Genomic DNA, 17,460 nt, shown 5'->3' with positions numbered 1-17,460 from the left:
ATGAAATATTTTGCATTTTGAAGCAAAACTTCCATCCATCCAGATGTTAATTTTTTTCCAGACAACCATTAGCAGAGTGACACACACACACACACACACATTTTTCTCTGTATGAAACCTTAATTTGAGATGTGGCTGTGTGTGCGTGCGTGCGAGAGGAAGAACATGTAATCAACTGCGGACTTTAGACGGTCATAAAAGCTCAGCCATCCGCTCTGGGCTCACCTGTCAGCTGCGCCTCAGCAGGTAAGTTTGGATCATTTAAAACTCACTCATTACTACAGAAATAATTTCTGTAGTAATCTTTGCTCCGGTTCTGAAAGCTAAAATATTCGCTTTTATTCGTTTGAAGCCTTTAAATCCCGAGAAGGTTCCAGTAAGCACATGAAACCTTCAAAATAAAACCACTGTGAATCTGTAAGATTTTAATCTAAACTTATGTCTAGATTTTTACTTTTTTATTATTCGTGGTAATCGTGTATATCAGAAGTTGACAGACATCGGATAAATATACTTTTAAGTAAAATAATATTTGTATAAAGACATTTTCTTTAATTTGGAAGTCCAACGGAAGTGCTATATTAATTCGGCTACATGTTACGTATTTAGCAAGCAGCTGTTTCTATATTCAACTTTTTTAGTCATGTTTCCTTCTGTTAACAGCTTTATTTTCTAAATCATCCTATTACATATTGAACGCTCGTTTATTGCTACTCTTTACCAAACGTAAGTTCACATTTGTTGTATCACTGTTTCATAACAGGAAGCTATTTGCTAGCTGTGTATAAATCGTGCATATAAAGGAACATTTTATGGTGTTGATGAAAAGTTTTAGTGCTCTAACTTACTGTTTACTTGGTCAGTTTTAGATAGAGTTGTTTTTGTCCAAGTCTTAGATGGATGGCCCTTCCAAGATGGCGAACACGTTAACGAGTTCGCCATCTTGGAAGGGGAGATATCACTGCGGCCCACATACGATAGTCACTTGCGCGACAGCTCAACACGTTACGGCCAAGTTCACCTCCCTGCAGCAAACAGGAAGGGCGGGACGAACCGCTGTCAGTCACATTCCTTATTTGGAAATGGGGCCATTGCACTCCAGAAGTGAAGGGGGCGCTATTTCCTATATAATCCGCGGTCTCGTTTTTATTTTCTTTTGAAATCTGTGATATGTTTTTATCTTTAGGAAGGATTTTCACTCTCAGCATGAATTTGAACTTCTCTCTTTTATTTACTTCAGCGCAGCTCACAGTTTTTAACAGATTCTGTAGTTTTCTGTGAACTTCTAAATTTTTTTAAATTTATTTTTTTATTTTTTTATTGCAGATACAAAAATAACAATAACTACCTAAAACAACACGTCAATAACAGACATTATATAATATCACAACTCCTGCTGTTGACAAAACCAATTATATGCAAGGCTAAAACAAGTATTAAAATAATGAATAAAAGAAAAATAAAATAAAATTAGATAAAATAATAATAATATAAAATAATAGTAATAATAAAATAACTTAATCAGAGGGGACTACTAACTTAAATTCTTCCATTAACTCAAACATTTTAATTGCGTTTAAATTCTGCATCTTTCTCAGACATCTTTTAAAAAAGGAAAGATCATTTTTAACTGGAATATTGAAAATTGAAGAATCAGAACAAATATGGATACTCATAATTTCACATTTATTTACATTTATCTGCAGCCCTGAGGCTGAGAGAACAACTTTATTTAGAGCTGGAGGAATTTGTTCTTTGTGTTTTAGGAAGAGGGTTGTATCATCTGCAAATTGGCTAATGATTATTTTCTGGTTATTTATTTCCAGACCTTCAATATTAGAGTTTTTAATTGTTATTGCTGGAAGTTCTGTGATTATAATAAATAAGAGAGGCGAGATACTGCAGCCTGGTCTGATTCCTCTTTCTACTTTGAATCTGGGGCATGTGACAGAGACACACAGCTTAATATTAATATTAATATATATACAAGTGTTAATATTGGTGTTTAACATGGTAATCATATTAAGAAAACTATTTCCAAAACCAAAATGTCTCAACGTGTTAACAATAAATTGATGTTCCACAGAATCAAATGCTTTGTGTAAATCTAATAACAACATAAAACCATCATCTTTTATTAATGACTATAATCAATAAGGTCCAGAACCAGGCAGATGTTGTTATGATGGATCTGCCTTTCAGAAAGCCGGATTGGGTTTGACTAATTATTTTAGGTAAACCTGTTTTTAACCTCATTGCCAAAACTTTAGTTAAGATCTTGTAGTCAGTGATCAACAGCGTGATAGGCCTTAAATTATTTACATTTTTCTTATCTTTACCAGGTTTGGGGATTAGTTTAATTACACCTTGTTTCATAGTTTCCATGAGTTCTTTCCTACTAACACATTCTTCTACAGCCTGAAACAACAAAAGTTTTAAATCCTCCCAGAAATGTTTCTAAAGATTAGCTGTGAGGCCGTCTGGCGGTCAGAAGCCATATTTCTTATAGAAATGTCAAATTCAGAGATTCTTGGCTCTTCATCACAGACTTCTGTGAAGTTTTCATCAATAACAGGAACTAGATTATTTATTTTATCAAAAAAGGATGAAGTAATTTGTTCTGTATGTGAAGATTTATAAAGATTACTATAAAACTTAAATACTTCTTCAGTTATTCTCTTATTCTCAGAACATTCCACTTCATCAATTATAAGACTATTAATTATTATATTCCTGTCTATGTTTTTCTAAGTTACAAAAAAAAGCACTATTTTTTTCTGGCTCTGGACCTTACATAAGCACCTTTTGCCCTATTTATGTAAATCTCATCTAATTTAGATTGCAATTTATTTATTATTTCTTTATCCTCATCAGTCCAACTTAATTTTCTGTAAAGTGACATAAGATCTTTAATCACCATTGTCTCTTCTGCTTTTATTTTTCTATGTAACTCTTGACCAAATTTAATTGAATATTTTCTAATCCTATATTTCAAGTATTCCCATTTAATAATTGGTGTTTCTATAGAATTGTCACTTGATATATTTAGAATAAGTTCCTTAATAAATTGACAAAACTCTAAGTTTATAAGAAGCATTGAATTAAATTTCCAGTAATTATTGAGTTTAGAACTTTTATCCAGTTTTTGTAGTTTTAAATTGATAATGCAGTGATCACTTAAAGGACAGTTTGCTATCTCTGTTTCTTTAATACACTCTAGGACTGCAGCAGATACCAGCCAATAATCAATACCTGATCTACTATAACCATTAGATTTGTGCCAGGTGAACTGATTGACTCCACTGTGTAGCGCTCTGCAGACGTCTATTCATTTTGTGTTACTAACAAATTCTTTAAGAATAGGATTTGGAGTTTCTTTTACCAGCAGTGAAGGCCATCGATCCATCGATCCATCGATCCATCGATCCACCGATCCATCGATCCACCGATCCATCGATCCATTGATCCATTGATCCATCGATCCATTGATCCATCGATCCATCGATCCACCGATCCATCGATCCATTGATCCACCGATCCATTAATCCATCGATCCATCAATCCAAACATTCATCTGGAGTTAAAAGTTAAAATCCCCTCCAACTACGATATGATCAGTAGGAAAATTAGCAGTGAGCTCCACAATAACCCTTGTTATTTGATGTAACAGATTCCTGTTGTATTGATCATTATTATATCCATAAATGTTTAACAAAATTATTGGGACATTATCAACTTTAAAACACAGGAATGTCCATCCTTATCTGCTTTCTCACTCAAAATCTTACTGGACACCTGAGAAAGCAGATGGCGACTCCAGCAGGTCCATTTGTCCCTGAAGAGAATTTTATCTCCCATTGCTGCGACCAGAACTTCACGTCAGAAGCATCAGAATGAGTTTCCTGTAAAAAGCTGCAGTGTGCTTGTTGTCCTTTACAAAACAAAAAACTGCTTTCCGTTTAAGTGAGTCTTTTAGTCCATTTGTGTTAAAAGAAACTAAAGAAAAATCGGTTTTTAACTGAAAAGTAGAGCAGATGAACAGATGAACAGATGAACAAACGGTTTAGCAGAGTGAAGAAAACCTTGAGTGAGACGTCCCATTAACAGGACTGTCCTCTACCTTTCCATATTCATTTCTGCTGCATCTCAGTTCTCAGCTGAAGAAATATCCATGATGCGTTTTCCTTCAATGAACCCAAACGGGCCCTGAAATCTGCAGCTTTGACTTCTTTTCTTGCTTTTTCAATTTTTGGCCACAGTTCTTGTCTTGCTTTCCAATCTTCTGGTGTCAAATCTTCAGAGAAGCGAAGTTTTAGTTCTCTTCCAGATGTCGTCTCTCAAGGCTCGTCTCACAAACAGAATAATAACCTGTCTGTCCCTGTTATGCATCTTTCGACCCACTCTGGACAACATCAACCTCTTCATCCATCTTTGAAGCCAAATCAGGTGTAATTTTGCCCAGAAGCGCCACAACTTCATCTCAGATGTTCTCACCAGACTTTTCCTTTTTCCCTTTATGCCGAGGCTCCACCGTCTTTTATACCTTTCACTGTTCAGGTCTCCTTCATGTTCTCTTTGGAGAGTGTATCCACTTGTTTCTCCAGTTCTATTATTTTCTTTTTGCAATCGTTTAGCTCCTCTGAGTTGAGCTGATTTAGCAATAGCCGCTAGCATAGCACTGTGCTGCTTCATTTACATGCCAACTTCCTCCATGCGGTCATCTAATTTCTGTCCTAAGGAACTTATAGCTCTTAAAATAGCCTCAGTGTTCATTTGATCCTGGGACGAACCTTTGGTTCTTTTTTCCATGTGTGTGTTTTTTTCCGGAGTGCTGGTCGGGGTTCTGGTCGGGGTACTGGTCTGGGTTCTGGTCGGGGTTCTGGTCTGGGTTCTGGTCTGGGTTCTGGTCTGGGTTCTGGTCGGGGTTCTGGTCTGGGTTCTGGTCTGGGTTCTGGTCTGGGTTCTGGCTTCCCTTTCCCGTTTGCCAGCTGCAGCTGATTCCATTGGCCCAGAATAGTCGTGATCACTTTTAGAATGCGAAGTCTTGACTGCAGGTGGCAGAAACTTATTGCTTTTCTTCATACTTCAAGCTGAGAACTGATTTTTACAAATATTTACTAGTAGTTTTACTTCATAACGTAGTTTAGAGTCGGGAGCTCAGAGAAACGTGACTGCCCTGTCCGCCATCTTCTCGGAACTCCCTGTGAACTTCTAAATCTGCTCCTTAGTCGCATCTTTTCGGGCCTGATACTGCCTCTAGTGGCGTGGGGGTGGTAACACAACTAATATAATTACATTACTAAATCAGAATACCACAAAGTCTTTATTATTTACTATTAATTTTGCCATTACTGGCAACGTAAAAGATGAATTGTCTTCTAAAACACCATATTTTTTCATTTTCTTCAGGATGTAGAGCTAATTAGGTGATATAAGCAACACTTTTATACATTATAAATAATATCTATATTTCTCCATTAATTAAGGGAGGAAAAAAAGAAAAAATAAGACATGAAAAACAACATGATCAACTATAATAAAAATACCATTTACAATATATACATAAGAAATTTAATTGAGCAAAAGTCAATAACAAACAAATTAATTAGGTTCACAGAAGAATAACCAGGATTGTTAAACAGATACAAGCAATAATTCACAATTTTATTTTTACTGTGCCATCTTATTCTTTTTGTTGGTAGAGTCTTTTATATAAGAAAAAATATGGTTCAACTATTTAGTCTTCCAAGGTGGAAATTTGTCTTTGACTCTAAAACGATAAAATAAAACTCTTTCATAGAATCACAATATCAACAATTTATGCATAGAGTAAAACTCTTAGCAGGCTACAGGTAAATGTTATCATTTAGTTTGGCTAAGAATAATTATTGCACTGTCAATAAATGATTTCTAATAGATGTTCTTAGTTACCAGAGGAAAACAATAAGGCCTTCATGAGCTCAAACTATTACTTATTATTTTACCTGCCATTGAAAGTTTTCTGAAAATATTGTCTGTTGTTCTGCAGCTCATGTGACCAAAGCAGCTGAAAAGATGAAAAGTTAAAACACTCAACAGTTAAAACTTGAGATGAGTTAAAATGTTAAGTTTTAACATTTTAACTCATCAACCTCTAACTAGAGATCACTAAGTCTTAAAAGACAGAGTCTCTGAGAACAGTTCTTAAAGAGATAGCCAGTATTTTCAGCAAAATTGAGCTGACTGTCCAGGAATGACAAGGAATTTAAAATTAGCCAGTTTCAACATGTTGGCCATCGAGTGAAACTGGAATCACTTTCAGGTTTTGTTTAGTCATTTAATTAGCTCTACTTCCTTGAGGAAATGAAAATGTATGTTCTTTAGTGAGGGACTTTATCTTTTACGGTTCCAGTAATGCAGACATTAATAGTAAACAATAAAGACTTGTGGTATTCTGATTTAGTAATGTAATTATATTAGCCGTGTTACCACCCCACACCACTAGAGGCAGTATCAGGCCCGAAAAGATGCGCCTAAGGAGCAGATTTAGAAGTTCACAGAAAACTGCAAAATTTATTAAGAACTGTGAGCTTCACTGAAGTAAATTTGAGAGAAGTTCAAATTCATGCTGAGAGTGAAAATCCTTCCTAAAGATAAAAATATATCACAGATTTCAAAAGAAAATAAAAACAAGAGACTGCGGATAATATAGGAAATAGCGCCCCCTTCACTCCTGGAGTGCAATGGCCCCATTTCCAAATAAGGTAAGAGACTGACAGCGGTCCGTCCCGCCCTTCCTGTTTGCTGCAGCCAGGTCCTTCTCTTTTTTTTCTTTTGTTTTCTTTTTTTTAGAATAGAATAGAATTAAACTTTATTGTCATTGCACTGTCACAAGTACAAGCAACGAGATGTAGTTTGCATCTATCCAGAAGTGCTCTACGAGATATAATATTACAGATGTACAAGGCTATGTATATGGACTATAAGGGGTTATAGCAAGAGATATAGATATTATGTATAAATATAAATATGGGAGCTATATGCACAGATTATACAGATTATACAGAATATATAAGAATGTTAGGGAATGGATTATAGATAAATAATGGCAGATAAAATTTACAGGTTGTATGTATGTGTGAAGAAAACAGTCCGTGATGTGTGTGTGTGTGAGGATAGTCCATGTGTTATTGTTGTATGAGAGGATAGGGGAGTACAGTCCTTATAGTTTATGTTTTATGTCAGGAGGCGTTCAAAAGCGTGACAGCTGTGGGAAAGAAGCTGTTCTGGTGCCTGGTGGTTCTGGTCCGTAGGCTTCTGTAGCGCCTCCCAGAGGGCAGGAGGGAAAAGAGTGTGTGTGCTGGGTGAGTGGAGTCCTTTGTGATTTTCCCGGCCCTTTTCAAACACTGCTTCCTGTAGATGTCCTTGATGGCAGGGAGCGTTGCCCCGGCGATATACTGGGCAGTTTTCACCACCCTCTGCAGCGCCTGCCGGTCGGAGACAGAGCAGTTCCCGTACCAAGCTGTAATACAGTTGGTGAGGATGCTCTCAATGGTGCAGCGGTAGAAGTTCGTGAGGATCTCTGAGGACAGGTGGTTCTTCCTCAGGGTCCTCATGAAGAAGAGGCGCTAATGCGCCTTCTTAATGAGTTTGGAGCAGCTGGTCGTCCAAGTCAGGTCCTCGGAGATGTGGACTCCCAGGAACTTAAAGGTGTCCACACGCTCCACCACTGTCCCCTTAATGTGGATGGGTGGATGTGGGTCAGCGTTCCTCCTGAAGTCCACGATAAGCTCCTTGGTCTTCTCGGTGTTCAGCTGCAGGTTGTTTTTGTCGCACCACTCAGCCAGACGGTCTACCTCCTCCCTGTAAGCGGCCTCGTCATTATCTCTGATGACGATCACCGTGGTGTCGTCTGCGAACTTGATGATGGCGTTAGAGCCGTGGACAGGTCTGCAGTCGTAGGTGAAGAGGGAGTAGAGGAAGGGACTCATCACACAGCCTTGTGGCACTCCGGTGTTTATGATGATGGTGGATGAGAAGTGGTTGTCCAGCCGGACATGTTGAGGTCGACTGGTCAGTCAACCTCAACATGTCGAGTAACCAGTTACACATGAGTGGACTGATGCCGAGGTCTGTGAGTTTGGTAATGAGTTGTGATGGGATGACAGTGTTGAATGCTGAACTAAAATCTAAGAACAGCAGTCTGGCGTAAGTGTTCTTACTGTCCAGGTGAGAAAGGACAGAGTGCAGCGCTATTGAGACTGCATCCTCTGTGCTCCTGTTCTGCCTGTATGCAAATTGGTGGGGGTCTAGTGTGGGGGGGAGACAGGATCTGAGGTGTGCTAGGACCAGCCGCTCCAAGCACTTGGTAATGATGGGGGTAAGGGCTACCGGGCGGTAGTCATTGAGTCTGGTTGGGTTGGGATTCTTGGGGATTGGGACGATGGAGGTAGACTTGAAGCAGGTCGGTACCACAGCGTGGGCCAGGGACAGGTTGAAGATGTCCGTCAGCACTGCTGCCAGCTCCCCAGAGCTGACAGCAGTAACCCTAACCCTCCCACAAGGGATTAAATCCCTTGTGGGATTTAATCCTGCTCAGAGCCGCTCCTACGTCAGTGGGGAGGAAAGTCAGTGGCTGTTGGCCTGGGGTGGTAGCTGCTTTGGTTGCAGTTGTGGTATTCCCTCTCTCAAAACGAGAATAGAAGTTGTTAAGTTCGTTGAGGAAGGAGACATCACTAGAAGCGAGGGTGGTATTGGGTTCTTGTAGTCTGTGAGAATCTGAAGGCCTTGCCACATACGTCAGGGGTTGGAGTTAGAAAAATGATCCACCTTCCTTTTGTAGTGGTGTTTGGCCTTCTTGATTCCCTTCTTCAGCTCAGCCCTGGCTGCACTGTAAGTCTGTGCATCCCCTGACCTGAAGGCGATGTTGCGGGCCTTCAGCAGGAGACAAACGTCTCTGTTCATCCAGGGTTTCTGGTTGGGGTACATGGTAATGCGTTTGCAGGTGGTGACACGTTCTATGGTGGTGGAAATATGGTTCAGTACAGATGAGGCGTACTGATCCAAGTCTGTATGGTGGAAAATAGTCCAATCTGTATTCCTGAACCGGTCCTGGAGCACAGCGTCTGAGTCCTCTGGCCACACCTTTACTGTCCTCACGGTAGGTTTCACACGTTGGATGAGTGGTAAGTACTGAGGTGTGAGGAACAGGGAGAGATGGTCTGATTGGTCGATGTTGGGGAGGGGTGTCACATTGTAGGCTCCAGCCAGATTGGAGTAGACATGGTCCAGGGTCTTGTCTCTTCTGGTGTGGCAGGAGACAGGTTGGTGGAATCTGGGAAGAACTGTCTTCAAGTTGGAGTGATTGAAATCACCTGCAACAATAAAAGCAGCCTCGGGGTATTTGGTTTGGTGTTTGCTAATAGCCGCATAGAGTTCTTTCATGGCTAGCTTGGCATTAGCATCCGGGGAGATGTACACGGCAGTGAGGATGATCGAGGTGAATTCCCTTGGGAGGTAATCAGGTCTGCATTTGACCATTAAAAACTCCACATTCTGTGAGCAGTGGCTCTCGGTAGTAGCAGAGTCTGTGCACCAAGCTTTGTTAATATAAATGCACAAACCTCCGCCTCTGGTCTTGCCGGAGTCACCTGCTGTCCTGACGGCTCGGTGTGTGTGGTGTCCACTTAGCTGGATAGCATTATCTGGGCAGCTGTTGTTTAGCCATGTTTCAGTGAAAAACATGACATTTGAGTCCATAATCCGTCTGTCACTCGTGATGGATAGTCGTAACTCGTCCATTTTATTAGCCAGAGAACGGACATTGGCGAGGAAAATGCTGGGTAAAGGGAGCTGATGTGGTGTTAGCTTTAGCCTAGCTCGCACCCCTCCACGCTTACCCCGCCTTTGTTTACGTTCTCGTCGCGGCCTACGTACCCTTCCACCCGGCCGGGAGAAGTGAGCAGCCTCCGGTGTTCTGGAGATCTCTGGGATGAGTCGGAGATCTGCGATCACCGAGTCAAAATTGTAGCTCCAAAGGTCCAGATGTTCGTGTCTGCTGTAGCGCAGCAACGCTGTGCAATTCTGAAAAAAAAGTCCAGTCATGAATAGATAAAAACCACTAAAGAGCAGATTCTGGAGAGACGCTGAGCCTTGCGTTGTTCACGCGCCGCCATCTTGGTCAATATTTATTTATTAAACAAACAGTATACAAAAACTCGTTGAGGCACAAAGAACATTACAACATAAGTAGAAAAAAGAAACTAAACAAGGAGCTAAGACTAAAGACAAGCACATAAACAGTAAGGCAAATGAATAACAGTAGAGCAACTAAAGAAAAGTAGACATACTGGCAGTTACTTTTTTTGCAGAAACAGATTTCAAATGTTTCAATGAGGTGTAATACAGTTTAAATTGGTTAAGAAAAAAATCAAAACAAGGTGTAGAACCTCTGCATTTACAGCAGGATTTATGATGTTTAACAAGAACATAACACCAGTTCTAAAGTCCCTCCACTGGCTCCCTGTAGCTCAAAGAATAGACTTTAAAATACTGTTGTTAGTTTATAAATCACTGAACGGCTTAGCACCACAATACATTAAAGATCTGCTGTTGTTGTATCAACCTTCCAGACCTCTCAGGTTCTGGTTCTGGTTCTGCTCTGCATCCCCAGAACCAGAACCAAACGAGGAGAAGCAGCTTTCAGCATCTATGCACCACAAATTTGGAACAAACTTCCAGAAAACTGTAAAACAGCTGAAACACTGACTTCTTTTAAATCTCATCTGAAAACCCACCTGTTTAGGATTGTATTTGAAATGTAATCAATTACAAATTTATTGATGGACCTTGACTTAATGATTGATTCTATGTTGCATTGTGTTTCTGTTTGTTATGATGTAAAGCACTTTGAAATGCCTTGCTGCTGAAATGTGCTACACAAATAAAATTTGATTGATTGATTGATTGAAGCAAGAAGACAATATTTTCCATGTCAGATATTTGACTATCAAGGCCATCAACATAGTATAATATGTGGGTGATGGTTATCTCTGGGATGGCTTCAGTTTTAAGGGACAACCAGTTTTTAATGTCTCTCCATAGTTTAAAAGAAAAAGGACAGAAAAAAAGAGATGATTAATGATTAATGATTCTTCTGGACATTCACTAAAGGCACAACATGTTGAATCAAATTTAAATCTTTTGTGCAAAAATTCAGCCACTGGGTAAAAATTGTGAGATTTTGAAGTGAGTTTCTTTAACCGTTGGTGAAATCGGCCATTTTACATACTGGGAGAACAAATTCTTTATAATAGACAGATTGGTTGTTATCAAGATATTATTATTGTAATCATTAAATAATTTACATTTGAAGGCCGTCACAAGCAGAACATTATTGCACTTTCTGTCAGTCTCACTATATTCTCCAGTTTTCAGTTTGGGTAAAGATGAAATAACATTTGAATATCTGAAGGTGTTTTGGATGAGATGGATCAGAGCTACAGGAATAGATTTACATACTTTTACATATTCATTACAAGAACAGCTCAGATCAAATTTATTGGTAAAATCTCTATAATTGAACAAAACACCATTAAGTACTATCCATACTATCCAATAAGTCAGTTAGAAATAAAATACCTTTTTCATACCAGTCAGTTTTAAAAATAGATTTTCTATGTATTAATATTGATCTGTTATTCCACACTATGGATCCTTGTGGGGCAAAATTGTGGGTAAATATCATTTTCCTAAAATGTTTGTGAAAATTAGACAGTGCAATATTAATCCTGGTGAATTCAAAATCACATTTAAGCAAGAAATCCAAGCCACCGAGTTTATTAAATATAGATTTAGGGATATGAAACCACACTGAGTTGGAATGAGACAAATAGTTTTTCAGCCAATTTATTCTAAATGAACCAATCAGAGCCTTGAGGTCCTTCTCGTTACGGCGCCCCCATTTACGTGCTGTTTTCAAAATAAAAGCGCACATCCAGTTCATGTTTGATCTAATGCAAGTAGATTTCCAGCGGCTTCAAATTTAGACTTTGTATTTCTACAGTTGCAAAAGGAAATGATGTATGTGAAAAAATTGGGGACATTAAGGAATCCTCTGTTTCAAGCGACTTCTCTCACTTCTGGGTGACAGAGGGGTATGGAGCTAAAACTGTCTCATAATTCACAAATGCACAGCACGAGATTCACACTTATATATCTTGATTTACAAGCTGTTTCCGGCCTGTGAGTTTCGCTGCATTCCCCTCAGCGTCTCAATCAACAAATGTCTTTTTTTAAATAAATGGTCTATCTGATTGGATGATCAGCAACCAATGAGATAGCTTCCTTGTTTCACCCAATCATATGAACGAAGACCTATGTTTCAGCCAATCACATTAACCCATTCCAACAGCGCCGTAGCTACTGTATGACGAAGCACCGACACTTTGACCTCAGGCTGGGACAGAGGAGCTGTAAGTGAAATATCTATCTAATGTATTTAGCTATTTATCTCCACGTTATAATCATTAATGTTAATCAATTTAATTGTGCAACTATCATCACAAGCTAGCGATCTAAGTGAATAAGCTGTGCTACCGAGCTATGCTAGCGCTTCTGCATGCTAATAGTGTCAGGCTAGCGTCTTTCTATATAGTTGAATTTATTCAAGATAATAGCCTTTGTATATTATGAATTCTTATAAACCCCTAGTCCTTAATTGATTAATTATCATAGCAATGTAATAATTCACTTAAGTCTTGCTTTTCAGAAACACAAAGTGACGTTTTTATTTTATTCATCCTACAAGGTTGAAGATGTTTTGCCAAAATATGCTACGCCTCGCGCTCTCTGTAAATATTCTCCCCTGGAAATATAATATAAAAAGTTTTGATTGGTAGTTCAGGGGTGGGTACATCCCTGAATATAATAAAAAAAATCTTTTGCATGTATGAATCTCGTCCTGTGCATTTGTGAATTAAGAGACAGTTTTAGCTCCGTAGAGGGAGCTAGAACACAACCAGCAAATGTCATCCACATCTGATGTTTAATTTCAAAATGGAAGCCTATTAAAATTAGAAGTGTAGACTCACCAACCTGGAGGGAGGGGGGCAAAAATAAAAACGTGCTCTTTTAATGGGCTTTTGACATTTGTTGTGTTCTAGAGGTGTCTGTCACCGAGAAATGAGAGAAGTCACTGGAAACTGAGTTTTTCAACAATGTGTATGTCTACTTTTGAAAAATAAAAATCAAATCGTGTTCCTTTGGTCGGCTCTTATTTTGAAATACACATCAGCTCCAGGCCATTTACTGGGTGTCTTCTAGAAGTGTGTTAATGTCAACCTGAAGCGAGAGAAGTCACTGGTAACGCATCTTTAACGTCACTATTTTTATTGAGGTTTCATATATATGGTTTACTTTTTTTTTTTCACAGAATATATTTGAATTTATTTTCAGATACATAATTTCCTTTTGCAACTGCATAAATGAAAAGTCTAAATGTGAAGCTGGTGTTAATTTACTTGCAGTAGATCAAACATGAACTGGATGTGAGCTTTTACTCTGAAAGGAACTGGTACCGTGATCGAGTCCCGTCTGGCTTTACCGCAGTGAGATATCGGAGATTTCTGCTTTTTGGTCAAAATTGTTTTATTCAGAAATGTAGTTTATGTAAAATGTTAGCCATGATGATGGTCTAACATGAAACGGTGACCATCTATGAAATGAGAATTATGCTACGCACAGAAACACATTGTATATTTATCAGTCCAGATATTCCTTTATTTAACCAGGTAAACCCCGTTCAGATCTAGATCTCATTTTCAAGAGGGACCTGAGCAAAAACATTTGCAATATATAGCAACCTGGTTACAAGATAAAACCAATGAATACATGTGCACCAGTATAAAACAATAAAAACAATTTAAAACAACGACACTGTTTCATAGAATCTTGTTGCCTATCTTTAAGAACTGATCGAAATAAGTCCAGTCAAATCATTTCCAACATCTTAAGTTCAGACTGCAGCTGATTCCAGGCTGTGGGGTAAAACACTGAATGCCTGCTTCACTGTTTCAGTTCAAAACGTGGGACATGCAGAACAATAAAGTTATTGGAGCGAAGAGAACCGACAGTTCTATGTAGGAGAGTGGATAAATATGCTGGGGTTGGACCGAGTACAGATTTATACATCAGGATCATTAAATGATTGTTTCTCCGTACACTTAAAGGAGCCAATCAGCTTTTGCGTACAAATCACAATGATGTGTCAGACGTCTACTACTGGTTATAAACCTTAAAGCGCAATGATACACAGTGTATGAATAATGCAGGGAGTGTGGGAATGTGCTCTGCCTCGTACGAGGCCCTGTTGACCGGTGAACCTTTCTAGTTCTGTGGCCTCTTGGTGACCCCTAGAGGGGTCAGGGTCACACCCTGGGGTCTGGAGGAGCCTGTAGGCCCTAACTGGGTTATGAAGGTGAAATCTTCATTCAGAATCTAAACATTATTTCCGTCTCAGACTCATCTTGCGCACCATGCCGGAGCATTTCCACGTGAACACGCCGCTGCTGGAGAGCGTCAGCATGTCCAAGATGGCGGGCACCGCCGTCTACCTGAAGATGGAGAACTGCCAGCCGTCCGGCTCCTTCAAGATCCGCGGCGTAGGACACCTCTGTCAGCAGGTGGGGGCGCCGTCACTCTGTCTGGACCCGCTCTGCTGTCTGCTACTGACGCTCCGTGTGTTGTTGCAGCTCGCCAGCCGCTCCAGGGGAGTCGTGTGTTCTTCAGGTAACCTCTGACCCCGCCTCGTTATGCTAACGGGCATCATGGTAACGGCCGTCTCTACAGGTGGGAACGCCGGGATGGCCGCGGCCTACGTGGCGCGGAAGATGGGGCTGTCGGCGACTGTGGTGGTGCCGTCCTCCACCCCCCCGCTGGTGGTCCGCAGGCTGCAGGAGCAGGGCGCCGCCGTCAAGGTCACCGGGAAGGTCAGAGCCGTCCTGCGCCACGTCCTCTGGGTTCTGACCGAGGACTAGATTCCTTCCGGTTCGTCTCTGCCAGAAGCGCGTCAGGTGGCGCTGTTCAGCTATTCCCCTGACCTCTGACCCCAGGATGCTTGTTGTCTCTGACCGTCAGGTTTGGGACGACGCCAATGCCGAAGCTCTGAGGCTGGCGGAGACGGAGCAGCTGACCTTCGTTCCTCCGTTTGATCACCCTCTGCTGTGGTAGGTACCCCCTGGACCCTGACCTCTGACCCCTGCTCAGACCCAGCATGTCCCCCGTTTCTCCAGGGAGGGCCACGCCTCGGTGGTGGCGGAGGCGGCGGCCGCCCTGGGCCCCGGGGCCCGGCCCGGCGCCGTGCTGCTGTCGGTGGGGGGCGGGGGCCTGCTGTGCGGCGTCGTCCACGGCCTGAAGGACGCCGGCTGGGCGGACGTGCCCATTATCGCCATGGAAACGGTGGGGGCCGACTGCTTCAACGCCGCCATCAAGGCGGGGGAGCTGGTGACTCTGGATGACATCACCAGGTTGGTCCAGCTGTGATCCCATTGGCTGCTTCCGATTGGCCGATCGTGCAGGCCTGGTCGTCGTGGTTGACTCGGTTGCCATGACAATGTACAGAGAAGCTTAAAAGTTTATCTGAAATCTCTGCAAAGATTTTAGTTTTTTCCTGGTCCAACAGAACCAGCCGTCTGAATTATTATTTCCTGCTTCAGGAAAAGAAAAAACAGAACCGTTACTTTAAGAAACACGACTCCTTCACACTCATGTCTCTGTCCCCCCCGGTGTCCCCTCCTGTCTGCCTCCGTCCCCAGCGAGGCCAAGTGTCTGGGTGCGAAGACGGTCTGCCGCAGAGCCTTTGAGCTGAGCCTGAGCGGCGAGGCGACCATCATCTCTGAGCTGGTGACGGACCAGGAGGCGCTGAGGGCCGTCCAGATGTTCCTGGGTCAGTGGCTTCCTGCCACACACATCTGGCTCCGGCTCCGGTTCTGAAGGATGTGTGCTGGTTCTGTGTTCCAGATGAGGAGCGGGTTCTGGTGGAGATGGCGTGTGGAGCAGCGCTGGCCGCCGTCTACAGCGGCCTGATCCCCAGACTGCAGACCCAAGGCATTATTATTATTATTATTTGTTTTTTTTTAATATCCTTTTTAGCTTCTTTTTTTTTTTTTTTAAGGTTTTGTTGGCTCTAGTGGCCTTTATTTGAAAGTAGTGTGACAGGAAACAGGGTAATCAGAGAGGGGGAAGACATGTGGCAAACGTCGCCAGGCCGGGAATCGAACCTACGACCACCGCTACAAGGACTAAAGGCCTCAACGTGGGTCATGCTTTGTGCCTGCGCCACCACAGCACCCCTAGCTTCTGTTTTTGTTCTTTTTTATATTTTATTTCTTTATTTTATAGTTTCTAATATATTTATTTTAAATTTTTGTTCCTGTATTTATTTTTTTCTACGTGTTTTCTTTATTTTGTGTATATTTTATTCTTCAAAAATGTTCTTTGTTTATTTTATAATTTATCTTAATGAATTTTATTTTTTATCTCATATATATCTTGTTTTTAAATTGTTCATGTGTTTTTAGTTTTAATGACGTTTTTATTAGATGTGTTTATTTTTTACATTTATGTTTACGTTTTAATTTAGACTTTTAAATTTTTTGTTCATGTTTTTTATTTTTACGTCTTTATTTGTTTCATTTTTGTTGTTGTGTTAAGATTGAATTATTACTCATTTATCAAAGAAAACACATACAGTATATTTGCACATATTATTAATCTATAGAAGGTCTTTTATTATTCCTGTTTGACTCACAAACGTTTGGCTGTAAAGAAGCTGAGGACCGAACCGGAGCAGAACCTTCATCATGTCTTCAGAACCTCACCTGTGACATTAATCTGGTTTGTTTTCCAGGCCGTCTGCCGACTCCCTTGCGCCCCCTGCTGGTGATCGTGTGCGGCGGCAGCAGCATCAACATGGAGCAACTGATCAGCCTCCGGCAGAAGCTGCAGAGCTAAAGCAGTGCATTCTGGGAAATGTGCCACCAGTCTCGTTGCTGATCATAAAGTTTAATTATTGCTGATTTTCATGAGTGAAGAATCTGAGCCTGCAGTTGACCTTCTCATCACATGGTGGTGCTGTAGAGTCTGGTAGGAAACGAACTGTCTGCAGACGGAGGATCTAATGGGGCCGGTTTCTATGACAACAGGAAGGAGACGCTCTGATGAGGCCGTCAGCGGCTATAAATAGGAAGTCAGCAGGAGAAGCTGTGGCTGAAATGTTCTGGTTCTGGAACATCAGAACCAGAATGTTGACTCCATGTTGTCCCGCGGGACCAGCCTGGAGGGAACGGGTCAAGTTAGGCTAACGGAAATCAGCTTCATCCTGCCTGTGTTTATCAATGAATTTATTAAAAGACAATAAACAGTTCAGCGCTTTTGGCTCATAGAGGTTTATTTTCTACACTCACATCATCAGTTAAAAAGCTA

The 17,460-nt window shown here is 41.0% G+C and overlaps 1 protein-coding gene across 2 annotated transcripts; it reads left to right on the top strand.

Annotated features, from left to right (window-relative positions):
* Positions 1-147: 147 nt before the first annotated feature.
* On the top strand, positions 148-17,401 carry LOC102236210 (serine dehydratase-like). Of its 2 annotated transcripts, none has more exons than XM_023352886.1 (9): positions 148-246; positions 14,498-14,660; positions 14,730-14,766; positions 14,827-14,966; positions 15,115-15,203; positions 15,270-15,503; positions 15,792-15,922; positions 15,997-16,083; positions 16,886-17,401. In XM_023352886.1, the coding sequence occupies exons 2-9, from the start codon at positions 14,514-14,516 to the stop codon at positions 16,987-16,989; spliced, it is 969 nt and encodes a 322-aa protein (XP_023208654.1). In that variant the 5' UTR covers positions 148-246; positions 14,498-14,513; the 3' UTR covers positions 16,990-17,401. The 2 variants fall into 2 exon arrangements, with proteins under 2 accessions (XP_023208654.1, XP_023208655.1); XM_023352887.1 differs by lacking the exon at positions 148-246 and adding an exon at positions 624-726.
* The last annotated feature ends 59 nt before the right edge of the window (positions 17,402-17,460 follow it).

The sequence above is a fragment of the Xiphophorus maculatus genome, chromosome 19 (genome assembly GCF_002775205.1).
Source record: "Xiphophorus maculatus strain JP 163 A chromosome 19, X_maculatus-5.0-male, whole genome shotgun sequence".
Taxonomy (NCBI): domain Eukaryota; kingdom Metazoa; phylum Chordata; class Actinopteri; order Cyprinodontiformes; family Poeciliidae; genus Xiphophorus; species Xiphophorus maculatus.
This window is presented reverse-complemented; position numbering and strand designations above follow the sequence as displayed.